The sequence below is a fragment of the Synchiropus splendidus genome, chromosome 13 (assembly GCF_027744825.2).
Source record: "Synchiropus splendidus isolate RoL2022-P1 chromosome 13, RoL_Sspl_1.0, whole genome shotgun sequence".
Taxonomy (NCBI): domain Eukaryota; kingdom Metazoa; phylum Chordata; class Actinopteri; order Syngnathiformes; family Callionymidae; genus Synchiropus; species Synchiropus splendidus.
Window position 1 is genome coordinate 6,217,744 of NC_071346.1, and position 17,554 is coordinate 6,235,297.

At 43.2% G+C, this 17,554-nt stretch overlaps 1 protein-coding gene across 2 annotated transcripts in view; it reads left to right on the top strand.

Annotated features, from left to right (window-relative positions):
• The window catches only part of LOC128769213 (adenylate cyclase type 1-like), a 37,292-nt gene that overhangs the window by 14,884 nt on the left and 4,854 nt on the right, over positions 1–17,554 (top strand). The window contains exons 5-15 of one of the 2 annotated variants that reach the window (XM_053882674.1): positions 8,788–8,915; positions 8,984–9,142; positions 9,205–9,346; positions 12,091–12,246; positions 13,918–14,115; positions 14,178–14,275; positions 14,342–14,426; positions 14,493–14,582; positions 15,650–15,912; positions 16,418–16,544; positions 16,794–16,910. In XM_053882674.1, the coding sequence (XP_053738649.1) occupies positions 8,788–8,915; positions 8,984–9,142; positions 9,205–9,346; positions 12,091–12,246; positions 13,918–14,115; positions 14,178–14,275; positions 14,342–14,426; positions 14,493–14,582; positions 15,650–15,912; positions 16,418–16,544; positions 16,794–16,910 (1,563 nt within the window). The remainder of the gene's footprint in view (positions 1–8,787; positions 8,916–8,983; positions 9,143–9,204; positions 9,347–12,090; positions 12,247–13,917; positions 14,116–14,177; positions 14,276–14,341; positions 14,427–14,492; positions 14,583–15,649; positions 15,913–16,417; positions 16,545–16,793; positions 16,911–17,554) is intronic. The other variant, XR_008416365.1, reaches the window with a different exon arrangement.

Consider the following 17,554-nt stretch of genomic DNA (forward strand, 5'->3'; position numbering starts at 1 on the left):
TCCTCCTCTGCTCTGCTCTCCACTCCAGCCAAGACTTTCACGATGACTTGCAGCCATTTTCCCGCATCAGAAACCTCACGAACCTCGCTCTTGTTACTCTCTCACCCACCTATCCTCAGGTGGCTTCCGATATTCCGCTCAACATCATTGCAGAAAACATTCATGGAAAACATCGCGAGCATGAACCCTCTTTGGTCGTGCGCAGTCAAGCCAAATGAAACGCAGTGTTTAAATAATGCCGCAAAAATGTAAGCATGGTGACACATTCAATGATTGTTGACTCTAACTTCACAATCTTTTGTTTAAATGGTCTTCAACTGTGATGATTTACGACAAACAAAGTGTCGGCCTCAGTGCGTCCCTTTTATATCGGCCATTTTATGGTCGACAACGACTCTGAAATATTGCTTATGATGATGCCATAAAGGGATTTGGAGTTGGTTTCTGATCTTTAATTTACACCGACAATAGTAAATGTTGTCTAACTTGTCTAATTTCAATTCTATATCAAAGCTTTAAAAAAGTAAGAAATGATCTTGCATTGTTATCGTGACAGAGGGAAATATCAAGCCACTTTATCGCCCTCTTTTGGCACCTGCACCTGATCCCATCATAACAAACTCTTTATAAAGGAAGGAGTGGGGTGGAGAAATATTCTTTACAGAGAGAAATGTATCATTAGGTGCCAGTGTATTATATTTTATGGTCATTCCTGCTGAGCAGTGATTCTCAACTGGTGGGTCGGGACTCAAAAGTGGGTGGTGAAGCTGTTTTCCTTGGGTGGAAGGTTGTTTATCTCCTCTGTTTCATAAGACAATACTTAAACTGCATTATCATGCTGTATGTCTCGCTAAAACTGCAACTGCATTTTTTGCAGAAAACTTCCATCTATTCTTTGATTTGGGTCTCAGAGAGAGACAGAAAATAAGTGTGAATCAAGATATTTAAGTAAAAAGCCAATGAATAATGACATAAAAAATATATTTTAGCTAGAATGTTATATCTAAAGAGCATGGAAGTATGAAGGAAAAGTTGAAAAATAAAGCTTTTCTATAGGAGGTCAGAGAAACTCAAGCAATCTTTACACAACGCCGTCGGGATCCTCCAGTCGGAGCTGGTGGATGTTGCCCTGGAGAAGGGTGTTTGGCACAAACTTTTGAAGCTCAAGCCCCCACGACCCGGCAACAGATAAGCGGTTGAGTCTGGATGATGGTTAACTTTCTCTTTTACAGTTCCAATGAGCCACATACGCTACACTTCAGGGCAGAGGCTGCAGGGTCTTTGAAAGCACAGTGTGCCCCCGGGCTGGACTTGACACAGCCATAGGCCGATAAACTCCCTATGTAGTTACAAAGAAACGTGTCTATTACACATAGCTTTGCCTTTTTAAATTAAATTTCTCAAATAACTTCTTGCACGTGTTGATATCAAAACAAAAGAATAAACATTGAATATAAGCCTTCAATTAATGCGATACGGCAGTAAATAATCTGCAGCATTATTAAGTCGCAGCGCAGAAGCTTGAAAAGCCGAGTTTACAGGAAGCCCACTCGCACCCAACAGAATTTGATGTTTTATTCCCACCACCCACGTGAACACAAGCTGGGAGTAATTATAACTCTTCAGCGCCAGCTCCAGAATCTGCTGACTACCACCGAGCCTGGAGACAAGAGCCGCGAACGTCTCAGGGAAGCTCTGATTCGTCATCACTTTCATACGTCGAAGAAAACCAGGAGAGAAGTGAAGAGACTGAATGAGAGCAAAGACAAAACTGTAATGTGACTCTCATACCAGCGGAATGGAGAAAGGTTTAGATCAGACCTGGGCAAAGTGTGGCCCGGGGGCCATATGCGGCCCGATCCCTGTATTGTTGTGGCCCATTTGACATCAGATTAAAATTACAATATAACTAATATATCCTAATTTTAATAAATATCATAAAACCATGTCTAAATATCATAAAATAAAAATACATTTTCTTTTAACTCCAAAGAAGGTATAAGTGAAGTGTATAAAAGTATCTCCATTTTCAAAGTTGCTTCAGCAGTTGCTTTCATGAACAGTGTTTACTGTTACTGTATCATGTTTTGCAGTCATCGCTGTCTTTCTTTTGGCATGATGGCCCCTCACAACTCTTAGAGTTTGTGGCCCTTTAGGAAATTTCAATTGCCCACCACTGGTTTAGATGATCTATTGATTAAGTTTCAAGACATTTTTGGAAACTGAAGTTGTTTTAAAGAAGATATAAATCTGGAGTGAGTGTCTGCTGTTTATGGAACAATAGGCTTTAACATTATTTTGCCTCTAGTTTTTCTGATTCACTCCGAAAATGTGGAGTATTTTCATCATGAAGCTGCTACTTTTCTAACTGACACCATCATAAGACACATTGAGCCTTTGTTGTCTGTCGACAAGCTCATTTCTTCAACCTCACACTGCCTTGTTTCGGCCCCTGGTGACCACATTGTCAAATAAAACTTCCTGTAATTACAGCGTCTGCTGTTGCTTTTAGTAGTATTGTCGCGACACAATAACATACACTGTTCACGAGTGTTTTATGATTATGCTACATTGCGGACGCTATGTAGTTAGCTCTAAGAATAGAACTTTAATCGGCTGTTGCTGCAGTATCATGTGTGACAGACCTGGATGGAAGTGCAGCAGGTCACACACTTGAGCTGGAGTCGTGCAGCGTCTTGGACGAGTCACACACTCGACTCTGAAGGCAGTTGAGGCCACTCAAGGTTTGATGTGAACAGTGTTGCAGGATAAACCAATAAAACCAGAGAAGCACTCGTACCTCCACCAGTGACTTGAAAAATATGGCTTGGATTCGAACTCACAACCCTTGCATGAGAGCATCTCAAGGTCGAGGAAGCTGTTCCCGGGCCGGACACCAACAGACTCGGCGATTAATCCATGTTTGTCGTCGTGCTCTACAACATGAAACAACCTGTGTGTGTGTTCATGCGTGCGTGTTTGTGCCGTTTCCATGGCAGAGTTTCACAGAGCTTCTCTTTTCTCTCCTCTCACAAACACCTCTCTGTATCACAGCTTTCAGACTCCTCCGCTCCTTGTTTCTCGGCTTTTTGATTGACACGCAGCAGCCTACTTCTCTCAACTGTGTCTTTTATGCCCCGTGGTTTTCTGCACTCCCTTCCTGTCTCATGTTTCCATTTTTAGGACGGCTCAATGATATATCGCTCCACTGTCTCCTACCTTCGGCCCCATTTGTGAAGCTCATGCGCAGCTACAAGCTCATTCAACAAATGGTACTTCGAACCAAGTTCAACTCTCATGATGCACTTTTTCTTCCGGGAAAATAATGGGCTTTAAAGTCGGCAGTAGTTAAATAATCCAACATTGTTTTGGATGCTGACACTTTCATGAATTATTGTTGTTTCAAGGATTGTTACTGACACAGTGCCAGCTGCCTGCCAGACATCGAGGTCTCAGTGTAAACACGACTGTTTACTTTAGACGTCTGCGCACGAGAAGCTGTGGGATGAAGCTCAGCCCAAACCAAACAGTTTGGCTTTTGTCAACGGAGGAAGGATAAATTTAGCAACACGATGAAATCAACTTGCTTCGTATCCATTGTAAGTTAATGTTAAAAGAGAATGGTGGAGAAGAGCTGAGCCAAAAGGCACAGTTCTCGACAAGCTGATCAAGGTTCCTATCCTTGAGTAAGGTCTTCAGCTACTGGCCAATATTAGGTGCTGTTTACACGTCGACAGAAACTCTTGAATCCGCCACCGTTTTGTGTCGGATGCAGTGTTTGTTTACACACTGTCGGTGTTATTTCTACATGAATGAGGCAGGAGACAGGAGGGAATGGCAACGTTGCCATTTTCCTTGCCTGGTGTCTGGAATCTTCTTAGGCGATAAGGTGCACAGTACAAAGCCCAGTGTAGCCCAGCCACATGCAGGTGGCCTCTTGCTGGGTGTGCGACAGGAAGTTAGCATGGGAACTAGCAAGGCGTCTGAGGACAATGGAAAGCGGAGTGCTGATTCCTGTGTAGAGTGAAATGAGTAATCCTCTTAGGTGAGATTGGTTGTGAGGACAGCAGGCCAAGCGAACGGGTCAAGACTCGACACTCCCTTTACACCTTCGCCAGCCCTTCAAGACAAGTTGTGGGGTTTGTTCAATACCCCTCCACCATATTCTGGGTCTGCCCGAGGGCTTTCCTTAAGGTGCCCGTCAGGCATCCTGGTAAGGTTGGCCAGTGTCTCCTCCTCTGTGAAACCAAACCAAACATCCAAAGGAAGATAATCATCTGTAGTGCTGTTCTTTTGGTCACAGCATGTGACTGTCAGTGGATCGATGGAGGGCTTCAGATTTTGGCTCACTCTGTTACACTTCATTCCATGTCACACCATTATATCTGTTGGTCCTTTCTCCAATTCTGACATGAAGTATTTGGAGCCAGGTTCAGCTCCTCCGGCATCACTTACTGCCTTCAGAACATGTCCTTCCAGTGAGGCTCAACCTGCTGTATAACAGACTAGATCATTGTTTCCTGGTCCACACCTCAGGCGTGAGGAATACAAGGTACTCCTTCACCTCTGAAGCAGGTGGTTTAAAGAAGGTCCTCCAGCCACACCAGTTTGTTGTGATGTAGCACCAAACCTACCGACAAATTTCCGCCTCCACCTTGGCTAGAAACTGAAGAATAGCTTTGTGATTTATCCCTCGTAACGTCCCTCTCATCCCATTGCATCTGCAAGCATGTTATTCATTTGTTTGGAATATTAGTGAAGTTTTTAATCCCCCCTGCTGTGCTCCATCCTGCTGTAAGTGTCTTAACAATTGAGCAGGCAGTTGTATGTAATCCTCCAATCAGACAGTGAGACAGGCAGACAACAGATGCTGCCCGATGTAATCGTCCCTTTTATGTAAGTTCTGCCATGCTGAACCCTGGTCGCCGTGTGTTTTAAACCTGACGTTACACAATCTTTATCACTTGGTCAACGCTATATAGCACTGACATCGTCGGCTCGCTTCATCTTCCTGTTGCTATGTTTAATAATTCACACCTTATTGGATATTTTGGGAGTGTTTTTCACACGTTGCTCCGGCGGTGAGCGCTTTTTTTTTTTTCCCCCCGTCAACAGCCACCTACAGGTTAGACACCAAAACAATCCCCAGCATGCGTCGGCCCACCAGGTTAAGGTGGGAGGTATAATTATTGATATATTATTCATTCGTGTAGCACATAAATAATTACACCTCATTCAAATCGATGGTGAACCGAGCTGGCAACAAAAATATTGATCTGTTTCGTCCCTCTTTGCGGGAAGGATTGTTTGGAGATGAAGCGTGGAGAGAACATTTTTAACACCTGCCCGAGTTTTGCCTGGAGCAGCAACAAATTAATGATCAAAGATGATGACGTTTGAACAGATGATGCTTCATTTTTCAAGGTGTGAAAATGCATTTTGAATAAGATTTGCCACAGAAAATCATTCTTGGAGGAAGTAGCAGAGAATGTAGGCCATTACAAAAGTTATGGCTCACAATGTGCTGTTGAGACCTTTCTATTTGGAACTGATATTAACTTTGTTTGTTTTGTCTGTTTATTCCAGTTTTAGATCTGCTGAATTCGAGTGATACAGAGTAAACATCAGGTGTTAGCACAATTAGATGTTTACAAAGAGTCTGTGAAGGTTTGAAAGATCTTCCCCGGCATCCTACCACCAACACCAAATGTCCCAAGAGTGTCCAAGAAACACGTTTGTGAACAGTGAACTTCAGACTATGAAATATGTTTTAAAATCCCATCTAAAAGCGCCGTGCTCCTCTTCTCACCCGCTATCAGTAATAACTCTCTGTTCCGTCGACTGGGGCGACAGTTTTAACGTGGTCACACTGGACCGAGGTGTCCACAAATGACACCCATGGTTTATCCGGCCTTTCAGACCACCCGCTGTCCCTGGGTCACATGACCGTGGTAATCCTGCCAGGATCTGAATCAGCTCCTAACCCCACGGTGAAGATTAGCGAAGGAAAAATACACACAAGGAGACTCTTAAGTACCAGGGCTTTCCCTGCATCCTGAAACGCCAGCCTCAGCACAACAACGCCACGACTGAACCACCACCACCCCAGTTACCCCCAACAGACACCAGTGATCGGGATCAATCGTCTCTGCCGGCAAGATGTGGCGTCAAACTTTTAATTGCTTTGAGGTTTGTTGAATTAAAACGGAATAAAAGGGGAGGCGTCCAGGCGAATACTAAGCGGGCACTTGATGGAAGATTAGAAACAAAGCTGGGGGAGATCTTTTCTCCTGAATTCAAATGAGGCCAGTCTCTTGGTGGGAAGTGTCGAAGCATGTTGCTTCCTTGATCTAAATCCCTGCGAGCACGAAAGCTAATGGCACGTCTGCAGTGAGATTGTTTGCCTGTCAAGAAAAACACTTCCTCTGTTTAACACAGATTTGAGCTGTTTAATAACTGAGGAGTGAAGTGAGTCACATTGTCAATCTAAACATCTCATACATAAGGTGTGGGCAATTCATCTTCTGTGAGGTCGAACGGAGAGAAAAAAGGATCTAAAATGTATTGTAAATGCTTGCCACACACATTTTTAACTTTTATATTTACTTTCTCATGATATGAATAACAGAACTATGGGTCAAACATGTAAATATGACCCAAAAAAGTACTTTATCAAAAGGGACTTGTTTCCAGAATATTTTGTTTATTTATTTTGAGGGACAAGAAATACAGTTGAAACAAGCATAATTCATTAAAAGAATTGAATTGTTAAAGAAAGGCTGACTTCAGGACCGACCATTTTGTTTAATACAAGGAGGGATGTTTGCTAAAAATGAAGTAGCAAAGTTACTTCAAGGGGTCCAACATAACTAGCTAAGAAAATGTACCTAATACTGTTTTACAGCACACAAAAAAACAAGATAAAATAGAGTTATTTGCCCAATAGTTTTCCCTTCATTTATTATATCAATAATATTTGATACCCTTTTGAGCATTTGAAATCTCATTGATCGCAAGCACTCAACAGGACTCTGTTGAGCACAGCATACACTGTAATATGGGAGTAGAAAGTACTTTATAGAAGGTCAGGAATTCCTTGATGGATTAGTGGATTCCGATGGGAATCTGAAACACCGGCGAATATGAAATAATCGGGGCAATGTCTGTCAACATTTGGTAGCATTTTTTGAACAGATAAACAACAATGATTTCTTACCCTGCATGGCAAGGACACTTCTGTTGGATAAACACTAGTCTAGTGGCTTGTCACTTATAAAAAAAAAAAGACATATTTAGGCCAGAAATACTCCCTGGTTTCATGCAATACCCCACTATTTTTGGGAATCCAAGTGTGACAGTTGTATGAAAGGACAAGGCTTCTTTCACATATCCGGAACCATTTTGTATGAAATTTTATGGGTGTATTTTCTTGCTTTATAATTATGTCGGTAGATCTACGATCTTTAATGGGGCTTCTATTTACATGATGAAGTGTTTCGACTGAGACATCGCAGCCACGGTCCACACACACTGGCTCCTCCCTGGAGAGGTGCCATTGTAATAAATGGGTATGGACTGGATGACAAACAAAGCTGGATGACTCATCATCACTGCCAACTAAAAAACACATTCGCCTTATATATGATTCAAATACCATTGAGTTGCGTCGCGTGTGGCTCTATACAGGAAGAAAATACAGATACCCGACTCTAACAGGCCTATTCTGCCTCCTCTAAATCTCACACAGCTCACATGTAAAAAGCTTTTCTTGTGCCCAGCCATGGGCCTAATTGTGAGTCTTTGTGTGCTTCATATGCATGACCAATGATCCCATTACCTCCATGGAAACAATCGGGGCTGTGCCAGCTGTTGTCCAGAATCCCTGCTCAATTGAACGTCTCTTGTTCAAATTCCGAGAATAGAGGGTTTTTTTTGGTGACTCATCCTTTTTATATTCGGACCATTGAGCGTTTGTGCCCGCCGTTTTCCACATGTTGTGACCAGCTTTAGTTTGTGTCCTGGCTGTGGGCGAGGGAAGCGGCTGTAGTACTGAAACTGCATGATAGTATTTCGTATTTTACTGACATGCAAACTATGGCCATATTATTTTAAAGGGTGAGGCTTTCACGCTAAATGCTATAGAGTGACAACACCTCTTTCTTCGAAAGGAGATGAGACGCCATGTTTGTTGCCATTGTCTGAAGCTCCTCAACTGTATCCAGAAGAAGTCCAAAAAAAAGGTCCACTTCAAGAATGTTGAAGACAAATTACACCGGCCTTTTCTTCCCATCGCTCGGTTTGATTAAACCACTACATTTACAGCGAGAGTTTCAAGTTCCAAAGGCAATAACTTCAACAGCAGCTCATTTATTTTTGCAACTCGTGGCAATGGAGCGCTTGAAGCTATACTTTCAAATAACACTGATCCATATCCAGGGAGTGTAATGAACAGAATTTAATTAACTGTCAAGATTATAAAAGTTCAACACTGCCGGTCCCAGGTAGCTGGAGGAAAACCGATTTTTCCGGTTTGAACTTTGAGGAGAGCTGTGGAAGGAAGTGAAGTTGCGTAACGTGAGGCAGTTCTTTTGGTGTGAGCCACCATTTTCATGCTGCAGCCACAGGAGGAATTCATTTTGAATTGTATCTTGGTCTTCAAAATAATTTTTTTCCTTATGATTTAGCCCTGACAATTTTGGGAACGCAAACTATTTAAAAAACCCCCGAAATAAATCGTTTTTCTTTTTTTTTTTTTTACATTGACAAGTATTTTCTTCCCTTCTGTAGGAGAACCACTGTCGCAGGATCAAAATTCTGGGTGACTGTTACTACTGCGTGTCTGGACTGACTCAACCCAAGACCGACCACGCCCATTGCTGTGTGGAGATGGGTCTGGACATGATTGACACCATCACGTAAGCATGAACTGAATCACTAAAGGTCTCTCAGCTCACTCTACTCTGAGCCTCTTTGATCTTCACAGCTCGGTCGCTGAGGCGACAGAAGTCAACCTCAACATGCGGGTGGGCTTACACACAGGCCGGGTGCTGTGTGGCGTTCTGGGCCTCAGGAAGTGGCAGTACGATGTTTGGTCCAATGACGTGACCCTGGCTAACGTGATGGAGGCGGGAGGACTTCCTGGGTCAGTCCTGGAAATGCCATTTCTCACGTGCCTCCAATCTTCATGTGCTTCTTCTTTCACAGCAAAGTCCACATCACCAGATCAACACTGGAGTGCCTGAACGGAGATTACGAAGTGGAGCCTGGAAACGGACACGAACGAAATGCCTTCCTCCAAAAACATGACATAGAAACTTTCTTTATTGTGCCATCTCACCGACGGAAGGTACGTGCGCTACGTGTTTATAGCCGAGGCTCGTGAAGATCTCCTGGAATGTTCCCCTTTCTGTCTGGAAAAGATTATTACACGCAGCCTCTGAAGTGCGATAAGAAAATATATATGCAGCCCTGGGCATCTATCACCCGAGATCTTCACAGTTCAATAAATATGTGGCCATAATTTTAATGTGCGTCTAGCCACGCCACAGCTGACGCGCTCCGAACAGCTGGAGCGCCTTACTTTTCCCATTTTCCCTCCTCATCATGCCTTCCTCCGGCATCCGCTCCCTCTTTTCTCTTTGACTTCCTCCTCCTGTAATTGCACCACATTCCCTCTTTCTTTGCTTTCATTTCCTTCGATTGCCTCCCTGATACCTCACTTCACTGAACTTCCTTTCCTTTATCCACCGCTCTCTTCCCACACTTGAGATTAAATTCCCTTTATTGACTTCTGCTATCGTTTTTCCCTTCGTTTTTTTGTCTTCTGTCTCTGACGGTCCCTTTCACGGCTGTAAAGTTTCTACTCTCAACTCGCTCTCCTTTTCTCCAGTCGTATCTTTCTTCCTCTCCCCTTCTCTTTTTCTTTCTCTTCTATTCCCGATAGTTCCGCCTCCATGTTACCGACTCGTCTCCTACTGCTGCCTATAGCTCTCTACCTTTCTATCCCAATTTCAGGGACCCCAACTGTCTCATGGACACCTCATTCCTTGACTCCCCTTCCTGACATCCCTTCCTCCCTCCTCTCCTCCGATGCTTCAAACCAAATCCACGTCTCCATTATTACCATCCCTGGCTTTGTATTTCCTCGGATTATCTTACAGCCACACACCGAACTTCCCTTACACGCTCCCTTCTTCCTTATCCTTTTATTGATTTCCTTCCATTTGTTCCTGTTCTCCTCTTAGTAATTTTCACAGTTGTATCCATATTTAGCAGCGTAGGATTCCTGCTCAGGTTCCATTGACCGACATGTGAACCTGCGACATGCCAGTAGTGTGTTGGGGGGATTTATTCATCGATGTTTTCCTCCCAATCTCCGACATTTCCAATCCTTCCATATTCATTTGCTTGACACAAATGTTCCTCCCGCATCACACCGACTTCCTACAACGCTCATCTGCGTCACAAGTTCCCGACTTGGCCCCAAATTTCCTCTACATTAACATTCTGCAGTCTCGCTTTTATCATGTTCCTGGTTGTTCCATCATAATATTTCTTAAAGCGGTTTCCATATTTGGCAGCATCCAGTGTATTCTTGGTTTACATTGACCGTCACTTGAACCTACAGTGCGTCAGTGTTGTGTGTCTCACATTAACGGATGTTCAGCTGTGTTTTGTCTTCCTTTTCTCCATCAGTTCTATCTCTCCATTCTGGTTTTAAACCACCCCTTTCTGGACACCGCCTTTCCTGGTGCTTCAAGCGTCACATTTTCATACTGGTGTTGTCGTCAAGACCACCTAACCTGAGACTGAGACCGGAGCATACACAGGCCAAGTCCAAGGCGGAGACTTTGAAGGCCCGGGACTAAGACTGAGTACAGAAGCACCAGTCTGTCATGTAGAAACACACACTTATTTCTTACAGCAGAAGAAATTAGAGCCCTTTTTCGGATCGTTGTCATTGGTAAAAAAATAAAAATAAAAAAGGAGCTTGCTCTGGATTTAGTTTGGTCTCGGTCTAGTTCTTAGTTTTGGTCTTGGTCTCGCTTTGTCTCCAGTCAGGTGGTCTCAAGTACAATACTATTTTATACTGAAATGGCCTAGTAAACTAGTAAAAAAACACTATTTACAATAGTGCCGTTTACCTTATCCTTCTTTTAACTTTTAATTTTACTCTTATCTATCTTGCCTCGATTCCATTTTAAACCTTCACCTTTACTTCCTTTCTTGTGCCATGAAATTGTCACAGACTAGAAGGCAGGGTGTCAAAGTTCATGTTTATTGTGCCCACTGTCTAACAGACTGTTAAGGATGTAGAAGTGACAGGGGGAGCAGGTCCTCTTTAACAGTAGACAAGGTCGGTTGCAGGGATCAGATTATCACAGGGTGACAGAAGGGGGAAGAACTTGCAGTCAGCGGAGATGATTGTGACCATGGTGCGGAAAAAGGAATAGTATTCTCGAAAAGTCACCCTGTTGTTGCCCTGTATTCTTTGGTTCGACAACTCTATCGTCCACTTCCTCTGGATTTCACTTGACATTGGTTAAAATCTCATCTCATCTTTATCAACTTCCTTGACCTATATTCATGTTTGGATTTCCTTTTCAAGACACCAATAGCCTTCTCTGTCAGCCTTTTCTTCTGCAGCAATGCACTTCTCTCATGACTCCATTTTTCACCTTGTCACTGCACTTTACTTCCTGATTCTCTTAATGATCCACTGGTCTAGGTTTCTCTGGAGCAGAAGCCGACCTTGAAATATTGCATTTCCTAACTCCTGACAAAAGCCAGAGGATTTTGTATGAAACCATCCTGCTCGCTGAATCCAGAGAGATGAACTCACTATAATGCGTTCCTAATTTTAACTGCTTTCTCTGAATTATCTTACGTAATAACGGAGAAATGAGGACAACATTTCTACTATTATTATCACCGCTGGATTTGACTTTTTTTTTTCTAGTCCAAAGCTTCATAATTGTGTGAGAGTGTGTGGAGGCTTGGCATGAACTGCACACCCCAAACCTTGAACGCATACGACTGCGTGAGCTATCCTGACTTAATCCCAGTTCCTATTCTCTTATCTGCTGACAGATATTCCCTGGATTGATTCTTTCGGATATAAAGCCAGCCAAAAAGATGAAGTTCAAAACCGTGTGCTACTTACTGGTGCAGCTTATGCACTGCAGGAAGATGTTCAAGGCTGAGATTCCCTTCTCCAACGTGATGAACTGCGAGGACGGCGATAAGGTAGGAACTCACAGCCTTTCTGTCCCTGTTCTGTTAGCTAGTGCAGTTGTGATCATAGAAATGGATTTATTTATCACCGAATATGCTTCATAAATGAGGAAAAAAATCCAATATACAGGGGACAACCTCAAGCCCTGGGAGACAAATCCAACCTTTATTTTATTTTATTTTATTTTACTGACAGCACTTTATTCCTAAGCACTTTCCTAGTTGGTGGGATCCCCACTGACAATGGCAATAAAGTTGAAAGAAAAAAAAGGAGGATATGTGAGTGTTGGTGGAGGACGGTATTTTGACACGAGACATCAGGATTCTTCATTCAAAAGTTTGCCTCCAAGTGATATGGCTCTTGCTTCCTGAGAAGGTAGTGTCACTGTGTTACGTATAAATGATGTTTTGGGTGTCATGAAGAGCTCTAAATAAAGGTAAGACTTTAAGTGACATAACGCTGAGTTTCGCTCAGCCATGTTAGGTACATGAGGGGTCCATGTCGCCACAACCCAAAGCATAAATCAAGACCTTAGTCTTTGGCTTCACCTCCTTCCTCACCACAACAGTCCTATGACCGGAGCATATGATTTATGTGCCTCTGCGACGACGCTGAGAGACCTCCTCCAGACCACCTTGTTACATAGTATCCCTTCCACCTTCCAACAGTATTTCTAGTGCTACATCTCCACTGTACAGGATTTTAACACGACCTGGTGTGTGAAGCGAGTCTGGGGTAAGGTTTAGAGGTCACTCGCCCCGGCTAAGTAGAAAAAAAGAAGACCCTTCTCGCTCATGGCAATGATATCCAGGAAGACAAAGTGTGTCTTTCTGCTGATTTATTGTGTATTGCAGGGTCATTGTGAGCGATGGTGGGACTGTCACATGTAATGACAGCGGGATATTGCTTCTGCTAGACACCAATTTCCACACATGCACCGCCTGCGACACTGGCAATCTCGATGAATGTCAGAGAGCATGCTTTACCTCGAGTGCGTGAATAGAAGTCCTGTGACCTGGCAGCTGTAAAACATCCGAAGCTGCTATTTAGAGTCTGATTTGTAGGTGAGCGCCGGTGTGGAAGTTTGAGGTGAAGCCAGAGTGACATTGCTGTCAAGGCAGTGAGGGAAATGGAAAATCAAAGATGCTAATGAAGAATGATCGGTCCTTTTATGTATATTTAATATCACCACATCCCTCTGAGTTTGACATTAATGTGATATTTCACAAGCCTTTATTAGTTTTGTTGCTGGCTTTAGGTCAAGGCTCGGATGTTCCTATCAAAATGGGAAGCATTTCAGTAACCGTTAAAAGGGCGCAGGGCTAACATGCCATTTCTACAGCGATATTTAACTGCCTGTGGGCTGAAAATGGGCCGCTACAAACATTTCATCAAAGGACGAAGTGTCCAGAATGGTCTCATTTAGGGGGCTGTAAATGTGCCTGCCTGTCTTTTATAGGGTTTGTGAGATATTGAATGTTTTTGAAGGGTATTTCTGTCCCATTGAGGCCAGCAATGGCAAGCATCAGATTCATAAGATCAAAGGCACCAGGTGTTCCATTTGAAAGGAGGACAGAGAAAATAAATGAGAGATGATAACTTTAACAGGCAGGTGTGGGAATGAAGGGTTATGCTTTGAATCGTGGCGTAATTGGACGGCTGCTGTTTCTCTGGTGCCACAGCGGAGGGCGATGAGGACGGCGCCGCAAAAGCTGAGGAACCGTCCCAACGCCAACCAGGCCAACCTCATTCAAAGCAGCCCCAGAACGCGGGTCAACCGCTACATCGGCCGGCTGATCGAGGCGCGGCAGACCGAGTCCGACACAGCTGACCTCAACTTCCTCACACTCATGTACAAGTGCTCTGAGCGCGAGCAGAGGGTGAGCGCCGGCGCGGCTCATTCGACTTCTTATCTCCAAGTTGATCATGTTTTCTCTCGCAGTACCACCAAGTTCCAGATGAGTACTTCATCAGCGCCGTGGTCCTCTCCCTGATCCTCGCTGCGTTGTGTGGCCTTGTTTATCTGCTAATAATACCACAGTGCGTATATTCCCTCCCTTTCTTCCGCCATGTTCGCCCCACTAACTCATGTTGGGATTGTTTCAGGGGGATGGTGGTGCTAGTCCTTCTCGTCTTCTGCATCTGTTTCCTTGTAGCTTGCATCATGTACCTGCATATTACAAGAATACAGGTGAGCAACAGTTGACCTGCCAGTTTGTGGCTAATATCACATGAACTCTCACCCTTGGTCCCTCAGTGCTTTCCTGGGTGCTTGACCATCCAGATCCGCACGGCACTCTGCATCCTTATCGTTCTCTTAATCTACGCTGTGGCGCAGGCCTGTGTGGTAAGTGCCAACCACCATCTTGTTTCCGACTCTAATTGTAGTTTATCTGAGCTTGAAATTGTGTTTTATGAGCAAACCATGGTTAGAAAATGTGTCATTATCACTGGTGTTACCGACAGTGTTCGGCCATGTTTGACAGAGACAGGGAATTGGTATCCAAAACAGGGCTTACCCAGAGAAACATTCACTATGTGAGGAATGTTCTTTGTTGTGTATCTCCCTATAAACAACTGCTAATAGAAGTCTAGTACAAAGGTGCCATATATAGACTTGTCCATGCCAGAAATATTTAAATGAAAATAAAGAGAGAAAATTAATAAATATCCAGGTACTTCAAATTGAGGTATAAATAAATAAATAAATGAGAGGTAGTAATAAATTAATCGAGGTTACAATCACCAAGTATGATCAAATTTTAGGTAGATGTTAAGTTGAAATAGTAAACAAAAGAAAGTTCTCCAGTGTAGGATTTGTTTTGTGCTTTTATCCTGATGTTTTTGTATAATTTGAGCACTGAAAATAAATAAATAAAAATATATATATGTGTGTGTGTGTGTGTTCGCTGAATATAATCATCTATGAATGACAAATATTTTTGAGATTAATATTTACACCATGTAAAGCAGCACATTACAATAATATATGAACATAAAGTCACATTAGAAAGCATAAATGGAATTGTGTAGCCGAAATATCATATAAACTATGTGAATGCAAATCAAATGGATATGAGCAAAAATAAAAAATATATATTTATGCATTTAAGCATATATTTGTGAGGTCTGAGGTCAAAATTATTGAATATATTGTACACTTTTTCTGTCATTCATTACAAATTCTTAATATAATTTTTAGATATGAAATGTATGTTTGAACACAACTCTATTTTCTGCAAAATCCAATACATCTAGATTAGCAATGTTTTAATTCTGGTGAGTGAAATGCGAATAGAAATATAAATACAAAATACAATAAAATACAAAGATTAATAAATTAGTAAAAAAATGGCTAAACCAAAATCACGTTTAGTTTGCTCATGAATGCGGTGTCCTCCGTCTCCCGTCCAGGTGGGCTGCATGCCATGGTTGTGGAAAAGTGCCAACGCCAACAGCTCCATTGTCATCATCGACGTGGGCAGCGGCTCCAACCGCACCATGACGGAGCTGCCTTGCGACGGTGCCCGATACGCCTTCCTGTCCTGTGTGGTGGGAACTCTCACCCTGGCGCTGTTTCTGCGTGTCTCCTGGCTGCCCAAAATGGCGCTGATGCTCCTCCTGGGGGTGCTGTACGTGACCGTGCTGGAGCTCAGTGGCTTTCGCAAAACCGCCGGGTGAGACGCCGCAACACTTTCAGCGACGTGCGATGTCAAGCTTGCGAGACCTTTTGAGCACATGACCCCGAGCCAGAGCTGCGACACCTCCCCTGCATGTTTTGCTCCCACATTGCGGAGGAAAAAAATCCGTCCAGTTCAGCAGCGTAGCATCAAAACCTCTTGCTATTCTTAGAAGAGAAGCCTGAAGATGATTGGGAACGTCTGTCTTTGCCCACACACTCCACTTCCATTTCACGCCCATCATATCCTCAACACACGTGCTCACTAGTCGCCTGAAATGAGGAAGTAGGCCGACAGAGTTGCTTATAGAATGTAGGTCCAATTTTCTTCACCGAGGTTTGCGACATACAAACGTGCAATGCAGAGATGTTCTCCTCAAACGTGTGAGTCCCAGCGCCGCACTTGATCTCACCGATAGAACATGAGTGCTGTGTGGGGGGTCTGTTCGTGACTTGCGTGTGGTCTGCTCCAACGCTGACTGGTGTGTCGGTCTCCTCCACAGTGGGGGGTCCTTCCACATCCGAGGCTACGAGCCCATCCTGTCTCTGTTGCTCTTTGTCAGTGCGCTGGCCCTCCACTCCCGACAGCTCGACCTCAAGCTGCGTCTGGACTTCCTATGGGCTGTGCAGGTCAGGATGGAGCCGCCGGATGTTGATGCAGAGATGACACTCTCCTCAAACACACAGGTTTCACAAGCAAAGCACGAGCAAGATCAGCAGCTCGGAACGTCCAAATGGCGTCTTATAAGTCCATTTAACACTGTTAGTCAAGGAGCTGTGAGGAATTGAACGCTCATGTTTTGCACTTTACTGACACCAAGCGGTGGAGTCTTGTAAAAAAAAACTGCCTCAGAGTTGATGGATGCAACGTTTTTACAGGCGGAAGAGGAGCGTGATGGGATGGAAAAAGTCAAACTGGATAACAGGAGGATCCTCTTCAACCTTCTGCCGGCACATGTGGCGCAGCACTTCCTCATGTCCAACCCCAGAAACATGGTGAGACTCGGTGGTGGACTGGAAGCCTGAGTGAGCAGGCTGACTCAAACTGTATTGTTAGTTTCTGTTGCACTATCTCACCCTAAAAGGCCTATAATTACTACTTTACTGTAGTGAACTTTTGATGTACTTGATAATCTTCATCTAAAATATATATCTTGTTCATCGGTGTGTGGTATTTGTCCCACATTTGAACCCCATAAGACCTGTAATATTCAATATCATTGCAGTTTGATGACATGGTTTTGTCTAAACTATATCACAAATGTGGGTTTATTTTCTATTCTCTATATGTAATTTTCTATTCAACAAATGCGATACCCTCAGACAGCTTTGTTTAAAATGTGAGCTGGTACTTTAATCTATTGTTTTGATGAACTAGAGAAAAAAATAGCATGTGGAGTCACAGCTAAAAAAAAAAAAAAGTTGAAAAACTGGAACACCATCAACTTATTTTGAGATCAAATATTCTACTTTTTTTTAAACACACGAAAACAATTATTTTAAAAACCAACGTATGAAGCCACTTTTATTGTGCGCATTGGATATTTTTAAAATATAAGTATAAATAATTCCATAATGAAGTATAGTATCTGAATTCATGTGTAAAACAACTACTCCACATTGACTTGGTCAATTATTTG